General features: G+C 43.1%; 1 protein-coding gene across 4 annotated transcripts in view; it reads right to left on the bottom strand.

Annotated features, from left to right (window-relative positions):
- Window positions 1–334: 334 nt before the first annotated feature.
- Window positions 335–17,583, bottom strand: part of PPP2R2B (protein phosphatase 2 regulatory subunit Bbeta) — a 470,158-nt gene continuing 452,909 nt past the window's right edge. For all 4 annotated transcript variants that reach the window (XM_057731856.1, XM_057731847.1, XM_057731870.1 and 1 more), the window contains exons 8-10: window positions 11,485–11,654; window positions 3,680–3,771; window positions 335–1,052 (exon numbers count right to left, since the gene is read on the bottom strand). In XM_057731856.1, coding sequence (XP_057587839.1) covers window positions 773–1,052; window positions 3,680–3,771; window positions 11,485–11,654 — 542 coding nt within the window. In that variant the 3' untranslated portion in view covers window positions 335–772. The remainder of the gene's footprint in view (window positions 1,053–3,679; window positions 3,772–11,484; window positions 11,655–17,583) is intronic.

Below are 17,583 nucleotides of genomic sequence, written 5' to 3'. Positions count from 1 at the left end.
CAAAGCAGCAGATGGAATCCGGCCCCACATGGCCTTGCCAAGCTAACTCTGAGAAGTGAAGTGTTCTCTTTATGTGCCCTGAAGCATTCATGGTGTTTCCTGGCCAAATTCTCAGGCTGTTTCTATGGCGCTTCCAAGAAAAGAATATAGCAGTGTTGATGTGGCCCTTTTCCCTTCCCCATGCTGCGACTCTTTGCAGCCTCATGAAATAAATCTCTGGCGCAAATGAAATTGTGAAAAAGAAAATGGAAAATGGGGGGAAAAAAGTGCTGAAGGGGTAGGAGATGCTGGCTGGTTCTGATGTTTCACAAAACAAGGAGAATTTCTCTAAGAGTAGAGTAAACGGTGTTTATTTTTCGTTGAATTTTTTTCAATCAAATGGAATTGCTTAATTAAAAAAAACTTATCTCTTTTCTCTTTAAATACTACAGACAACCTCATTTTATCTCAGCAGACACCTAGAAACAAAACACTGGACCCACCAGAGAAAACGGGGCAATAAAAGCATCAGAAAGTCAAGTCAACTATGGAAGAATTACTGTTAGCTGGCAGCTCTCAATTCTAAACAGAAGTGTCCCAGAACCTATTGAGTTTGACAAAAGTTTCTTAGAACTGGGGATCTGGGAAGGTTGGACTCCATGGACTTCTATTCCAATTGTTTCCTGCAGAGGGAAAGTAAAGTCGATGCATCAAATGAACACCCAAAGAAACATTTAAAAACGTGTTTGACTAGTATTCAGTATGTGAGATTATTAAGTAGTAACTTGTCCTCCTAGTTAACCTTGTCCTGGAATATATATAGGTTATTTGTAGCCGCCACTGCTATAATATTTTCTGAAGGATGCCAAGCTGTATGCAAGATCTTTTTGCTAAAGTCCAGACTGTCGACACTGATCTCGTCTTTTCTCCGCTTGCCCCCTACGCACACTTTGCGCGGTTTTAGGATGGCCCGGGGTTTGCTGTTTTCCCTCGAGGCCTCAAGGGTAACATCGCGCTTGGTGTTTCGGTCAAACATCCTGAAGAAGTTGTTGTAGGAGCCCGTCATGATGACACTGCAAGGCAGAGAGGAAACAGGGAGTGACCGAGTGCTATAGACAAAGGCGGTCTAGAGCAAACGATACCACGCTGTGGCCAGCTGATGGCACCGTACAAGAAACAAACAAACAAGAGATCCAAAACTGCAACAGGCTTTGTAGCGTGACTGTTGAGGTTTTTTGGAATCACTAAGAGCAACAAGCTCTTGGGCTGGGTGCAGGATTGTGATTGTTGTTTATCAATAGATTCCATTGGTTCTTGGGCTCCATAAATGAGTCCAGTGGTTTTAATGATCCCAGCCCACCTCCCTGACATCAGGACTCTGAGGCTGGAGTGAAGTGATGAGCGTAGGAACACTGAAAACAACCGTCATCATACTGTGTCCATTTAAAGCACGGCTGTGGTAGGAGGCATTCTGTGTTGCCCTAAGGCGGAGGCTTTCTCGCATCCTCACCGCGGGAGGGATGCTGACAGTACAGCACACGCACCCGTGTGTGTCCTCCCCCTGCTAAGAACTAGATCTAAATGCCGCCTTTTCCGAAAACTTATCTAAAAAATGGACACCATCATGGTTTCACTCGGGAAGGGAGTAAACAAAAATTAGAATTTTGAAAGGATGTAAAATGAGCCTTTGTAGGGGACTGACAGATGGTTTCCATCTTTCTGCAAGAGTTATCCGTTCTCAGGCATGCCTACAATTGATTAAGAGAGCAGTGAATGCCAAAAGCCTTCCGGAAGCAATGCGCTGCCTTTTTAATGGTGACAGTTTGGGCAAGGTGACAGGCTGAAGGGAGGATCACACCCCTCAAGTAGCACCCCACAGCGGCTGCCCCCTGGGGAGGCAGGCTGGGTCTCGCCTGTGGGTGAGGCTCTGGCTGGCTGCTCAGGATGGGAGAACACAGCACCTCCTCTTGGGTGAGGGAAAGGTGAAGGAAACAAGACTGGGCTGCAGCCAGAGGGCTGAGGTTTTGGGTCCTTTGTTAGTTGTCCAGGAAATCAACCAAGGGTTAGATTTTGTCATGCCGGCCCAGGAAACTGATGCTGTAAAATGTATGTGTCTATGTAGTGAGCTGTTATTACCTCCACAGGCAGGGTACTGAGTGCTTTACCCCAGACCTCATTTCCTCTTCTATCATCCCATGTGAGGGATTTATACAGGAGGAAAAGTGAGTGACTTCTACACTGTCGCGCAGCTGGTAAGTGGCCGAGAAAGGCCTCCAGCCCACATGTGCCAGACTCCAGGGCACAAGCGTGCAGCCCCTTGGCCTCACGGCTTCCCACACACTGTCCTTTGCTTCCCTCACCGTGACCTGACTTGTTTTTAAACAGTAAGAGAAAGTCTTTTTTGGGAAAAAAAAAACCTCAACCTTTTCTGGACCGAGAATAACATGTTCTCAAGTACGGAGAGAAACTGTAATGCGGTGGAAAGAATGCTGATTTTAGGATTGACACTCTTCCTCTCGTCTCTGCTGCTCACCAGTTCGTGAGCTTGGCCAGATTACCTCATGTGGCTGAGCCTCAGTTTCCTCAGCGGGAAAACGGGGACGCTGAAAACCACCTTGACGGATTGTGGTGGGGATTGAAAAACATGATGTGCGTGAAAGTGCCTAGTGAGCACAGGTTTTGAATCTTGGTTAAGATAGGAGGGAAATGAACAACAGCAACCACAAATATATAAAAAAAAACTATTCATAATAAATAATGAATAAATGAATGAAGGACAGATGTAAATGAAAATAAAGTAATAGGGCTAGGCTAGCTTCTCTTCCCCTTGAGGGCCTTCGATCATGTCATAGTTGCTTTGCGCTTGGCCCTCTACCAACTGGGCGGTGTGGCACGGGTCCTCAGCCACGTGGCGGTTCCTTGAAGGCCTGCTACGTGGAAGGCTGATTTTGGATCACTGGCAAAAAAAAAAAAAAAAAAAGCCCAGCAAGGATCAGAGAGGGAGAGCCTGTGCTCACTAAAAGCTCGATTCCTGAGCGCTTTGCCGCGATAGAATTTCCCTGCTTCCAAGCGCTACTGCTGGTGCCGCCTTCCTCGAGGAAGAGCCCCTGGTAGCCTGTGCTTGCTTCTCCTGGAAATCAGAGAATCATCTGTATTTGTCAAACCAAAAAGAAACTATGGGGAGGTAATAGGAAGTATTGTTGAAATCAAAGGCCTTAAAACAGTCATAAATCACTTTGAGGGCATGTGATAAATGAGGCCGAGTGGAATTCAGTTAAGGAACCACCAGGGTGTTTGGCCAGGTCTGTACTGGCAGCTTCAAGGGATAATTTTCCATCTAGAAAGCACACTCTGCAGTCATCTGAACTATTCACACTGGAAATTTGCCGGTGGGGCTTCCTTTTAGGCGTGTTGACCCAGCTCTGGGAGTGTCTTGTGTGTACAAGGTAGGGTTTTCCTGAGGTTAAGTGGCCACCTGAGCCAGTCCTGAAAGAGGGGTCAAGGATCTCACACACCCCTCCCTCCTTTCCAGGCCTGACCTCAAGGGTCACCCAGTGGTCCACACAGGCCATCTCTGCCAGGCCTCGGGGCCAGTTCTGATCTCCCTTTGGTTGCACCCCACTTAGGATACGTGGCCCAGGGCCTTGGCAAGGAGAGGGCCCACCTTCGGTAAGTCCCCAGCCACGAAACCCTTTCTTACCTGTCTGACCCATTCCACACACATTCAAATTTATCAAAAATGCAGTCATTTTCGTAGAGGGAGCACAGCTTGCTGCGGAGGTAGTCGTGAACCTGGTTGGAGTGGGGGAGGAAACACATTAAGAGGGTATTATTATTTTAAAAAATGATTCCTCTGTGTGAAGCTCCTCTTTGGATGTGAGCTGTTGATTCTTTCAGTGTAGATGTGGCTTGAATCAGATGGTCTCAGGTCTGAACCCAGGTGTGGCCCTTTCCAGCCTTGGGCCAGTAAGATGGGTGGGTGAGCTGCTTACAATGGCGAGTGTGGATTAAACAAGCTTGCTGATATAGACGGCGGCATAGAACAAGGCCCAATGAGTGGGAGATTCCCCTTTTCTAAGCTGATTTAGAGGACACCATTCATTCAGCCTTTTATTCGACAAATATTTATTGAATGCCTGCCGTGTGGTTGGGAAAGAGCCTGTAAAACCAAGTAAACATATAAGATATTGTAGATGGTGATAAAATTATAGAACAACAACAACAAAAACATGGAAAAAGGAAGTGGGAGATCTGGGGGTGTTATTTTATACAGGGTGAGTAGTCAAGGGTTTACCTGAGCAGGTGGCACTGGAGCAGAAGCCTGAAGGAAATGAATGCACCTCAGTGGTATCTGGGGGAAAGGCTTTCCGAGCATGGGGAACAGCAGATGTAAAGGCTCAGAGGCAGGAGTCCTGGAGGCAGTGGGGTGGAGGAGTGGCAGTGTGCAGAGAGTAGGGGCCTCAGTGTGTGCCGACCACTTCCCATAGGCCCCTTACTCTGAGTGATGTGAAGAGACTTCACAGAAAGGATGCTGAGCCTGCCGTGTCATGACAGACTGTAAGCCTACAGGGCCAAAGGCAGGGAGGCCAGCTATAACGTGGGCGATCGATGATGGCGTGGACCAGGAGATTCTCGACATGTTTGGAAGGAGAGCTGACAGGATTTGGGAGTGGATCCACTGTGAAGTGTGGAGGGGAACACAGGAGTCAAAGATAGCTAGTGGGAAGCTGCTGCGTAACACAAGGAGATCAACTCGATGACTGCTAATGACCTAGAGGGGTGGAACAGGGAGAGTGGGAAGGAGCCACGGAAGGGAGGGGATATGGGGATATATATGTAAATACAGCTGATTCACTGTGTTGTAGAGCAGAAACTGGCCCAACGGTGTAAAGCAATTATACGCTAATAAAGAGCTTAAAAAAATGATTAAAAAAAAAAACCAAAAAACGGCTCCTGCATCTTTCTCTTGAGCCAGTGGAAAGATGGAGTTGCCATGTTCATTTTTGGGTTCGAGAATTTGGAGATGCCTATGCAAACGGAGCTCATCCGGTAGACTTGGATGTGATATGCACTGAGCAAGCCTGAAGAAGGCAGCAGGTCTCTCCTGTTTCTATTTTTCAGTGACATAAGAAGCAGGGTTATCAGCTGAGAGTGAGGAAGGGGGAGGGGTGGTTGGGAAACAGTGCAGGGCTTCTGGAAGGCACTGAGGGGTGCTTGAAGGTGTTGGATGTGACTTTTAAAGGCATCTGGTCAGCATGGTCGGGTGCTTTTCTCCAGCTGCATCCAGCAGCTCAAGTGAAGGTGGCAAATAGGCAGATGATTAAGGCTCGGAGGTAGTCATCTGGGTGCAATTTTCAAGTCTCCCTGAGCTCCGTCATAGGGAGCGGTAATTATAATAGGCATACCTAAGATGCCGTGTTATCATTAGCCAGGCGCTTTACCCGTCAAATCTTATTTCATCTCGAACATCACCTTAGGGTGTAGGTGTTGTCATTCTCTTCACTCTACTGGCGCATAAAGCACAGGGTGTGACATCATTTGTCCATGATCACACAGGAAAGGAAATGACAGAATCGGAAGTGAACCCAGGATCTGGATACTGGAGCACACACGCTTGCCTTCTCCAGCAACCTGCCTCCCACTGGCTCTGCCTCACTGGCCTCACCTTACGTGGGTCTCAGGCCTAGACAGGAGCTGTGATAATGAACTGAAGTGAGGCCAGGAGGGAGCTAAAATTGGGTGAAGGCAGAGGGATGGTATGAAAAGCACTGTTTGACTTTGTTCAGATGGAGAGTGATGGTTCACACTCCCTTTTCCTGCAGCTTGGGCCCCTCTCCTCCCTGGACCCCAAAGTTCTATCCGATGCTGAGCTCAGAGGCTCAGCTGTGTGCTTAGCGCTGGGCAGAGGAATGAGGTCAGGTTCATTCCTTGTTCCATTAGATGTTTTGGGTATTTGAAAAGCTCTCTGAGTTATTTGGACAGTGTCAGGATTTCTAAGTCTGCAAATTAATTTCCTCCACCTTTACTCTCTTGTTCTCAGTTTTGGGCCTTGTCAGGGTCCCTTGCTTTGGTGCTATAGTGACAAGAGACTCCATCTGTAGCTGGGCTTTTGGCTTTGTTAGATGGGGAAAGGGGATGTGAGGGCGAGGCTTGTGTCCTGAGCTTAGGAACACTGCTGTAAATTAACTCATTGTCCTTCCCTTCCTCTCCTGCCACGTTTTGGACATTCTGGAAGTGGCTCAGACCTGATCTGGAAGGCCATTTTGTTTGTAGGGCCATTTCTGCCTGTTGACCATCTCTTAGTTACCATTAAGAATCCTTGAGCAGAGAAGAGAGTCCTGGGACAAAGAGAGAGCTGATTCCAGGTCCTGACAAACATTTTCCGTACAGGGGCAGATAGTAAATAATTATACTCTGTGGGCCATATAGCAACTACCGAACTCTACCCTTGTAACACAAAAGCAGCCATAATACATAAACAAATGAGTGGGAGTTGTGTTCCAGGAAAACTTTGTTTACAAAGATAGATGGCAGACAGGACTGGCCTCTGGGTCATAGTCTGTTTAACCTTGGTCTTGAGCATAATGCCCCTTCTCCCAAATCGGCACAGACTATTTCCTTGGAAGAAAGTGATGGTGGTGGTAAGGGCATCAATTGGAGGGCGAACATTTCTTCTGATGGTTGGAGGACTCTGACCTCAAGAATCCATCTCTTTTCTAAAAAGCAAGCCTGATTCTTGCCTTTTCTTGACGTTATCATTGACTTGCTTCTAAGTTCTGTGTAATAGAGGGAGAAGAGGAAGAGGCGTGGGGCTTCTGAAGAGGAAGGATGCCAAGATGGAATTGGTATAACGGGCAATGGAAGCCAAATTTGTTATCCTTATACTCCAGATCCCCTACTTTTTTGAGGAAAAAGGCAAAATAGATCCTATTTTCAATCTTATCTCCCCCTTCTGCTTCCTCTTATCTGTTACGGAGAATTTTTTTTTTCATTCTTTCCCCCAGACCTTTTATTTATTTAGATGCACCATCTTTTTTTTTCCCCCTTAAGTTTAGTTGGGTTAAAATGTTGTGTTAATTTCAGGTGTACAGCAAAGTGATTCTGTTATACATATACATATATATATATCTAATTTCCCTCATAGATTATTACATAATATTGAGTACAGTTCCCTGTGCTATACAGTAGGTCCTTGTTGGTTATCTAGCTTATATATATATTAATCCCAGACTCCAAATTCCACCCCCCCCCCCACCATTTCCCATTTGGTAACCATAAATTTGTTTTCTATATCTGTGGATCTATTTCTGTTTTATATATGTTCATTTGTATCATTTTTTTAGATTCCACATATAAATGATATCATATGACATTTGTCTTTGACTGACTGACTTCACTTAGTATGATAATCTCTAGGTCCATCCATGTTGCTTCAAATGGCATTATCTTATTCTTTTTTATGGCTGAGTAATAGTCCACTGTATATATGTACTGCACCTTCTTTATCCATTCATCATCGACAGATGATGGACATTTGGTTGCTTCCATGTCTTGGCCATTGTAAATAGTGCAGCTATGAATACTGGGGTGCATGCATCTGTTTGAATTATGGTTTTCTCCAGGTATACACCCAAGAGTGGGATTGATAGATCATATGGTAGCTCTAGTTTTTTTTTTTTTTTAAGGAATCTCCATACTGTTCTCCATAGTGGCTGTACCAGTTTACATTCCTACCGACAGGATGAAGCACTTTGAAGGCGGGGCATACGTGTGAGTGTGCTGAGCAGAGAGAAACAGGTTTTGGAAATACTTGGTTAAGCAGGTTTCTATGACGCAGGCTTCTCAGAGTTCTACAACGATCAAGGAATTATAAAACTGTAAGAGGGGGGCTAGAATATTATTTTATTTTACTATAATCACCCCAAATTTATTTTTTTTGGTAGGAGGAGTATGAAATATTGCCTTGAAAATAATTAGGATTAAAGGGGGCAGCGCAGTAAGGGTTATAAATTGGGTAGCAGTGCACCTTTTAAGGCCGGTCTCAACCTGTCCCCTTCTTTGTGAACCATTCCTGGCCCCAGACCCCTTTGGCATTCCGTCTTACAGAAACACCATAGTATCAAAATGTGTGTGCTTTGGAAGTGTGGGCCCATTATCATAGGAGCCACATCACCAAGAACTCTACAAATAAGTCTTAAAAGACAAAAGTCAGGAAGGATTCAAAGGGAGAACCTAATCTGAGCCATTATTTTCTCCTCCCTAGCATCTAAGTTCTGGGAAGCTCCCGACTACCTCTGAGGGCATCTGCAGGAAGTGATACATACTAGAAGGTATGTTGCATACATATTCTGTGTAAAAATAATCTTAGGCAGAGAAGATGGACCTTTTTCCATCAGGGAGGAGAGAAAGGTAAGATACAGACATGAGAAACATCTAGAGAGCAGAGTAAGAGAGAACTTAAAACTTGTTCCGCTATTTGATGCTTCTCTCTTCATGTTGCAGATATTGTTTCTTTGCTGTGTTCCTGTGAGCTTGGGGATGGCCTTCTTGACACTAAGCTGAGTCTCCCAACACAGTGGTTCTCAAATCATGTACTTGTGGGAGCCTGGTGTTGTGTAGTTAGTAGACCACTCTAAGGCCTAGCAAGATTAAACTCCATTGGTTTGTTCTTCTGTTTCAGGGGTGGACAAACTTTTCCTGTAAAGGGTCAGATAATAAATATCTTAGGCTTTGTGAGCCATGTGGTCTCTGTCACGATGATGCAACTCTGCTGTTGTGGCATGAAAACAGCAATAGACAATAGGTAAATGATCAGGTGTGGCTGTGTTTCAATAAAACTGCTTTTACAGAAACAGATGGAGGGCTGGATTTGGCCCACAGGTCACGCCCTGTTCTATAGGAAAATGTGAACATAGCTCATCATACTTAAGTCTACAGCTTCTTATTCCTGGAAACATGCTTGAGATCAGTTGATGGATATATGAAGACACATAGGAGTATCACCTGTATGTCTCCATGCCCAGGGAAGGCCGTGGTAGTTGATGATGGAATTCCTTCCCACTGGACCAGTCCTTACAATCTTTTCCAACAGTGTTCTAGACACTCAATCAGTTTGTTTGCCATCGTTGGTATAGTATATTACCATCTGATATGGCATATAAACTTAACTAAATTGCTTCAGAATATGCCATCTAAAATAAGTTAAATTTTTTATACTATTTACTTTCACTGCATGGGCTATGAGAGCTCTTTCTTAATGTTCTACAAAGAAGATTTCTATGTCTACTACCAGCTAAACATAGTTTGAGAACCATGATCTTAAAATGCTGGTTATTTTATGTCACAGCTGGCTAGCTTTTTTCTAAGCCTTTCCCTAAAATGAAAGTACTAATTGCTCTCCCCTGTGTGTGTTGCCTAATCTACTTTTCTCTTGCCAGGGTTCTCCAGCAGGCCACACCTCTGTCAGGTTCGAGTTCCCACTGCCATTTCTTTCATACTAAGGGATGTAACACCTGTTTTTCTGTGCAGCTGCAAGAGGACACTCCTGTTGGCTCTAGACCTGGGCTGAGTTGAAGGCTGTGAGCGGGCAGGACTTGGGGGACAATAAGACCAAAACACAGAGGGGATGCTATTTGAACCGCAGGGGTAACCAAACTCCCTCAACCACATCTGCAGTCTTGAATTCTGCCCCCCAAACCTTTCTACAGCATCACAGTCAGCCAAAGTCCTCAGTGTCCTCAAACCTCCTCTCTAAATGTTTCCTGCTTGGGCTTCCTAGGTGGCGCAGTAGTTACGAATCCGCCTGCCAATGCAGGGGACACAGGTTCGATCCCTGCTCCAGGAAGATCCCACATGCCACAGAGCAACTAAGCCCGTGTGCCAAAAAAAAAATAAAATAAAATAAATGTTTCCTGCTTCTCTGAGACAACTGATGCAGCAGCCGGACTTCTGCCCTCAAGGTGGGTGAGCTCCGTGCTTCTCCAGACAATCATTCCTGTCTCAAGTCCTCAGCTCCTTCAAAGTCGTGCCATCAGACATGACTTCCTGCTCACCATCCTTACAGTCACCAACACTTCTCAGTCCCTCTGCCTCATTCCTAGAAGTCACTCTGGCACCTTACTTGCTCTTCCTTCACCACCCCTGCCATCCTTCTTAGTGATTCAGATACTCTGGACTCTTGGTGACTTGGCTCCATCATTTTCAATGGGTTTTGTCCTTTGCTTTCTTGGTCATATTATGAGCCTTGTCGTGACTATACCTGTATTTGTTTAATGAGCATCACTCTACTGCTACCTCCTATCATTTTAGTTTGTGCCCTTTAATATCTTGATTCTATCAGTTCTTCACTTCCCTCCTTACCTACCTTAGATTCAGCCATCCATCATTCCAATCACTCCCTTCATGTATACCTTTGACAAACTTGCCTTTCTCCCTCCTTCCATCGTACTCTCTTGGCAAACCCCCATCACTGGTTAAATCTAACTTTCTGCTTTTCCTTACCTGTACCAAGCAGGTGAATTGTGGCTGGGAAGAAACACACAATCACATGGATTAATCTCACTTTAAATCAATAGTATAAACCTCAAGTGGATCCCTGAGCACCCCTACCACACAGCCCTAGTCAACTCACTCTCTTAGATGAGTATTTCACACTTTCCCTTCTCACTCAGCTAATGACCTTGATTGTTATTTTACTGGAAAACAGAAGCAAGTAAGAAGAAACCATCTATATGTGCCCATCACAAAATTGACAAACCTACTGCATCTGTAGCTACTTACTTTTTTCTCTTTCCTCTGCTGGATGAATTGTCCATCTCATCTAAGTCCAGTTCTGCAATGGAATCTATTCCCTTGAGAAGGTGACTGCTTCAGTTATCTCCCTCTCTACTGGCTTAGTCCTATCAGCATAAAACAAGCTTCTGCAATCCTGCATCCCATTCCAGCTACTACCATTTCTCTGTTCCCCTTCAGGACAAAATCTCTCAAAATTTCACTATCTTCCCATCCTCTATTTACAGTCTCTCTTGAACCCACTGCAATCAGACATTCATTCCTACCACTTTGCCTACACCTCTTTCCTTAAGGTGCCCGATAATCTCCACATTACTAAATCCAGGGGCCATTTCTCAGTCCTTCCTTGATTCAGCAACAACATTTGGCAATTGGTGACTTCCTCCTCCTCCTCAAGATAGTTTCTCCACTTGGCTTCCAGGACTCCTCTCAGTTTCCCTCCTACTTTGCTGGCACTTTCTCTAATCTGTCTTGCCAAATCCATTTCCTCTTCCCAGCCTGTAAACACTGGGACCTCAGGGCGCGGCTCCTGACCCTTCCTCTAGGCTAGGTCTATCCAGACTTGCCTTGAGCTGTCTGAATGCTATTTCAGGCTGTTTAACTGGCTCAACGTGTATCTTTTATTCTTCCGCCTCATAAGCCTTTGCAGGCAGAGGCTGGCTTGGAACCCTAGAGAAGAGCTCCGTGTACATACAGGTGGGTGATGATCTGTACCTGGTAAGTCTCGATGGGCCGGTTTTCCATGTTGAGATCCCAAACTTTGACAGTCAGGTAGTCTCTGGTCATGATATACCTCCCACTGTGGCTGAACTTCACATCCGAAATCGAAGAGATAATTTCAGAGAAAAACGACCTGTTGCTTGGATCCTCCGGCTCTTCAAAAACTGAGGAACAAAAGCAAAACAAAACAGATTTAGTACATCCTTATCAACGGATGCTAACATGTCTGGGTCAGCTAGGAAGTCAACAGTCTAACTTGGAGCAGGGCTGGAATCTGTAGAATGTAAGTTGCTAATAGAAACCGTCAGCTCCCTGGCAGAACAAGCGGTCACTGGTTTCCATACTTTGTTTCTCATGGAAGGATTCCCATGGGACTTGTCCCATCCACAGATCTGGCACTGACCATTCACAAGCTCCAGGTCTATGTATCTAACTCTGTTTCACTTTTCCCCGTGGTCGCTGAGTATCACTGCACATACCGTAACCTGTAGTCATCTTAGATGTTTAAAACTCTTGTTTATACGAGACATAATTCACATACCATAAAATTACTCACCTCAGTTTTATAGGTTGGTGGTGTGTTTGTTTGAGTATAATCACACAACCCCAAACAAAGTCTAAATTTAGGACATTTTCATCACCTCATCCTGCAAACCACCCCCCAATTCCATACCATTGAAAGTTACTCCCCATTCCTGCAGCCCTAGGCAACCATTAGTGTACTTTCTTGCTTTATGAAACTGCCTCTTCTAGAAATTTCACATAAATGGAATCATACACTATGTTTTGTGTGTGTGTGTGTATGACTGGCTTCCTTCCTTTAGTGTAATGTTTTCAAGGTTGATGATTCATTCCTTTTTATGGATGAATAATATTCCACTGTATGGGTAGACTACATTTTGTTTATCCATTCATCAGTTGATGGCTATCTGTGTTGTTTCTACTTTTTGGCTATTATAAATAATGCTGCTATGAAATTCATGTACAAGTTGTGGTGTGGACCTATGTTGTCACATCTTTTGGGTCATGGTGTTTGTAACCGTGGGACTTTGCTGCCAGACTGCCTTGGGCTTAAGGTCAGACTAGCATTGACTAGCTGTGTGACCTTGGGCAAGTTACTTAACTTTTCTGTGCCTCAGTCTCACAGGTAAACTCTGGCTACAGTGTCTTTTGTGTATATTTTCCATTTGGTCTGGTATGCAGCTGCTTATCATCTCTTTCAATAGATTCAGCTGATTTCCACTTACAGGAATAAGAGACACTGAAGCTTATTGTAAGCTTAATTTATCTTGCTAACCTTGTTTTTGAACTTCTCTGGTTCAAATTGGATGTACAGAATACATCCTGATGTTTCTCATTTTTATGCCCTGCCTTATCATTCCTCTTTCCTTGTGTCATATTCTGCTTGATTCATATGCCTCATCTTTTACATATTATTTTAGCCCCAAATGATCTTTTCTTTTCTTTTCTCTGAAGCCTCATCACACTTGGTCTGGCCCATTCACTTCGCATTTGCTTGGGTACCCTCCCAGTGAAAGCATCACTTCTCCCATTAGTATTTAACAATCCATGGCTTATCTCAACTAGGATGTGAGCTTCTTGAGGGCAGGATTTTGTTTTTTCTTATCTTTGTACTGAGACTCTTGCACATAAATGTTTAATAAATATTTGTTGCTTGATTGGAACCAAAGCCAGATAAATTAATGAGATCTTTGCTTTCTGGTTGCTTAGCTTGTATGATGTTGTTGAGCTAGTCCTACAATATTGGCAGTTGAGTATGGTTCCACTTAATGTGTTTCTACTACAATTTCAGGCTAAACCAAACACCAGCCTGCAGGTTACTGAGTAACTCATCCTCGAAGGCTTCTTCTTTCCTGCCCATTCAATACACTCACAGAGCTGTTATCAAATTCTATGTAGAAAATCTAGAGGTGGAGACAAGATGGTGGAGTAGAAGGACATTAGCTCATCTCTTCTTACAAAAACACCAAGATCACAACTAACTACAGAACAGCCATCAACAAAAAAATGCTGGACTCTACCAAAAAAGATATTCTACATCAAAAGACAAAGAAGAAGCCACAATAAGACAGTAGGAGGAGCACAACTGCGGTAAGATCAAACCCTATACCTGCTGGGTGGGTGACCCACAAACTGGAAAATAATTAAACTGTAGAAGTTCTGCCACAGGAGTGAAAGTTCTGAGCCGCACATCAGGCTCCCCAGCCTGGGGGCCTGGCAACAGGAGGAGGAGCCCCCAAAGAATCTGGCTTTGAGGGCCAGCGGGGTTTGATTGCAGGAATTCCACAAGACTGGGGGAAACAGAAACTCCACTCTTGGTCTGGTGGTGCTGAATTCTCTTAGCTTTTGATTTCTCTGTCAAATCTGAAATGAGAGCCTTGCTGGGTAGAGTATTTGTGGTGTCCATAACTTCCCATAAGATCTTATGAAAAAACCTGAATGAACTCTTTGGGCAACTCAATATATATGCACCCAACACAGGAGCACCTCAATAATATGAGGCAAATGCTTACAGCCATAAAAGGAGAAATCAACAGTAACACAATAGTGGGGGGACTTTAATACCCCACATTCAGCAATGGACGGATCATCCAGACAGAAAATCAATAAGGAAACACATGCCTTAAATGACACATTAAACCAGATGGACTTAATTGATATTTATAGAGCATTCCATCCCAAAGCAGCAGAATACAAGTACACATGGAACATTCTCCAGGATTGACCACATGCTGGGCTGCAAAGTGAGCCTCAGTAAATTTAAGTAAATTGAAATCATATCAAGCATCTTTTCCAACCACAATGCTATGAGGCTAGAACTATCAACTATGAGAAAAAAAACTGTAAAAAACACAAACACATGGAGACTAAACAATGTGCTACTAAATAACCAATGGATCACTGAATAAATCAAAGAGGAAATAAAAAAATACCTAGAAACAAATGAAAAAGAAAGCATGATGATCCAAAACCCATGGGACACAGCAAAAGCAGTTCTAAGAGGGAAGTGTATAGCAATACAATCTTACCTCAGAAAACAAGAAAAATCCCAAATAAACAATCTAATCTTATACCTAAAGGAAGCAGAGAAAGAGGAACAAACAAAACCCAAAGTAGATGGGAAGAAATCATAAAGATCAGAGCAGAAATAAATGCAATAGACACGAAGAAAACAATAGGAAAGGTCAATGAAACTAAAAGCTGGTTGTTTGAAAAGATAAACAAAATTAATGAACTTTTAGCCAGACTCATCAAGAAAAAAAAGGAGAGGACTCAAATCAATAAAATTAGAAATGAAAAAGGAGAAGTTACAGACACCAAAAAAATACCAAGGATTATAAGAGACTACTCCAAGCAACTATATGCCAATAAAATGGACAACCTAGAAGAAATGGACAAATTATTAGAAAGGTACAATCTCCCAAGACTGAACCAGGAAGAAACGGAAAATATGAACAGACCTTGTGTTTCAGAACACAAGTACTGAAACTGAACCTGTGATTACAAAACTTGCAACAAACCAAAGTCCAGGACCAGATGGCTTCACAGGCATCTAACATCAAACATTTAGAGAAGAGCTAACACCTATCCTTCTCAGACTCTTCCAAAAAATTGCAGAGGAAGCAACACTCCCCAGCTCATTCTGTGAGGTCACCACCACCCTGACACCAAAACCAGACAAAGACACAAAAAAAGTGCTGTTTACAATAGCCAAGACATGGAAGCAACCTAAATATCCATCAATAGATGAACGGATAAAGACGGTACATATATATAATGGAATGTTAATCAGCCATATATGGACTCTAGAAAAATGGTTCTGATAAACCTAGTGGCAGGGTAGGAATAGAGATGCAGACTTAGAGAATGGACTTGAGGACACCGGGGGGAGGGGAAGCTGGGACATAATGAGAGAGTAGCATTGACATATACACACTACCAAATGTAAAATAGATGGCTAGTGGGAAGCTACTATAGAGCACAGGGAGATCAGCTTGAGGCTTTGTAAAGACCTAAAGGGGTGGGATACGGAGGTTGGGAGGGAGGCTCAAGAGGGAAGAGATGTAGGGATATACATATACATGTGGTTGATTCACTTTGTTGTACAGCAGAAACTGACACAATACTGTAAAGCAATTATACTCCAATAAAGATAAAATAAGTAAATAAATAAAAAGAATGAGATAATGCCATCTGTAGCAACATGGATGGACCTGGAGAGTATCATACTAAGTAAGTCAGACAGAGAAAAGCAAATATCATATGATATTGCTTACATGTGGAATCTTAAAAAAGACACAAATGAACTTATTTATGAAACAGAAACAGACTTATAGACTTTCAAAACAAACTTATAGTTACCAAAGGGGAAAACCAAAGGGGAAAGGGGGGAGGGATATTGAGAGTTTGGGATCCACATGTACACACTACCATATTTAAAATGGATAACCAACAAGGACCTACTGTATAGCACAGGGAACTCTCTCAATATTCTGTAATAACCTAAATGGGAAAAGAATTTGAAAAAGAAGAGACACGTATATGTATAACTGAATTACTTTGCTGTACATCTGAAACTAACACAACATTGTTAATCAACTATACCCCCCCTATGAAATAAAAAATTAAAAAAACCCAAATACCTTGTAGGAAATCTAATATAATCGGAGTTGTCTTTCAAACCTTGTTGAATTAAACCATGAGCCAAACCAAAATACTAATTTTCACAGAACCATTTAAAAGAACAAAAAAACTGATCAATCACAATTCAACTTGAGAATTAAAAAGCCCATTGAAACAGAAAAACGTGAACTCAATACAGTCTCTGACTCAGTGTCTCAGCCTGTGCCTTTATCTCTTGGACTTTGATGGAGCACTAATCCTGGGAAGGCCCCAGGACTCTGATTGCTGTCTTCAGAGTTGTGAACTAGATTTTCACCTTAGTTTCTATTCAAGGTAATCTCATTAGCACTGGGGACTTAGAGACTCCAGGCATGCCCCATACAAACACCCCCAGAGAGAGAGGAATGGGGGCCCTGAGGCTTGGTTGCCCCCTACCCAACGCATCTGCAAAGACAGTTGAGGCAGTGAGTGGGAAGGGCTCTGGAAACTGTGCTCTGGAGGCAGTCAATTCCTACCTCTGTCATTTACCAGCTGTTCACATTGTATTTATACTACTCTGAGATTCCATTTTCCCAGCTGCAGAATGGGCATGCATGTTGCTTGGCACATAGTAGATCCTCAGTAAATGTCAGTTGCTATTTTTATCATGAAAAGCATGCATTGATTCTGTATTAGCCAATCATATTTCATTTACTAAGACTCTTAGGGGGGAGGGATAAATTAGGAGTTTGGGATTAGCAGATACAAACTACTATATATGAAATAGATAAACAACAAGGACCTACTGTATAGCACAGGGAACTATATTCAATATCCTGTAATAAACTATGATGGAAAAGAATATGAAAAATAAAATCTATGTATAATTGAATCACTTTGCTGCATACCTGAAACTAACACAACATTGTAAATTAACTATACTTCAATTAAAAAAAAGACTCTTGAGAGTTTGGGACTGAGGACTGCAGAAACTGGGGGCTATTTAAATGAGGTAAAGAATATTTACAAGGTTAAACCTAGGAATCTGTTCTCCACATGTTTGGCATATCAGAAGGCCAGTATAGCAACACTGTAAAGCCTTAAAATGACTAGCTCCAGAAGATGGAGGTGAAATGAAAGAAGACAACTTTTAATCAACCCATCACTAATTATTTATGTAGAACGCAGAGGCCAGGATATAGATGACATACCCATCAGCACAGCACTTTGCAGTTCATTACACGTCTATGCTTACCCAAGCCTTAACATCAACTCCATGAATTCCTGTCATTCATTCAGCAACAACAGTTAATGGTGGTAATAATTACTGTTTATGGGAAGCGTACTATGTTCCAGGCCCTATGCTTTCCATATTTTATCTCATTTAATCCTTACAACAATCCTATGAAGTGGGAACTGTGATTCCTTATTTTATAGAGGTGGAAAACTAAGGCACAGAGAGGTTTTGCA

The sequence above is a fragment of the Hippopotamus amphibius genome, chromosome 1, assembly GCF_030028045.1.
Source record: "Hippopotamus amphibius kiboko isolate mHipAmp2 chromosome 1, mHipAmp2.hap2, whole genome shotgun sequence".
NCBI classification, from domain to species: domain Eukaryota; kingdom Metazoa; phylum Chordata; class Mammalia; order Artiodactyla; family Hippopotamidae; genus Hippopotamus; species Hippopotamus amphibius.
The sequence above is the reverse complement of the archived record's forward strand: the minus strand, read 5'-3'. Positions and strand labels throughout refer to the sequence as shown.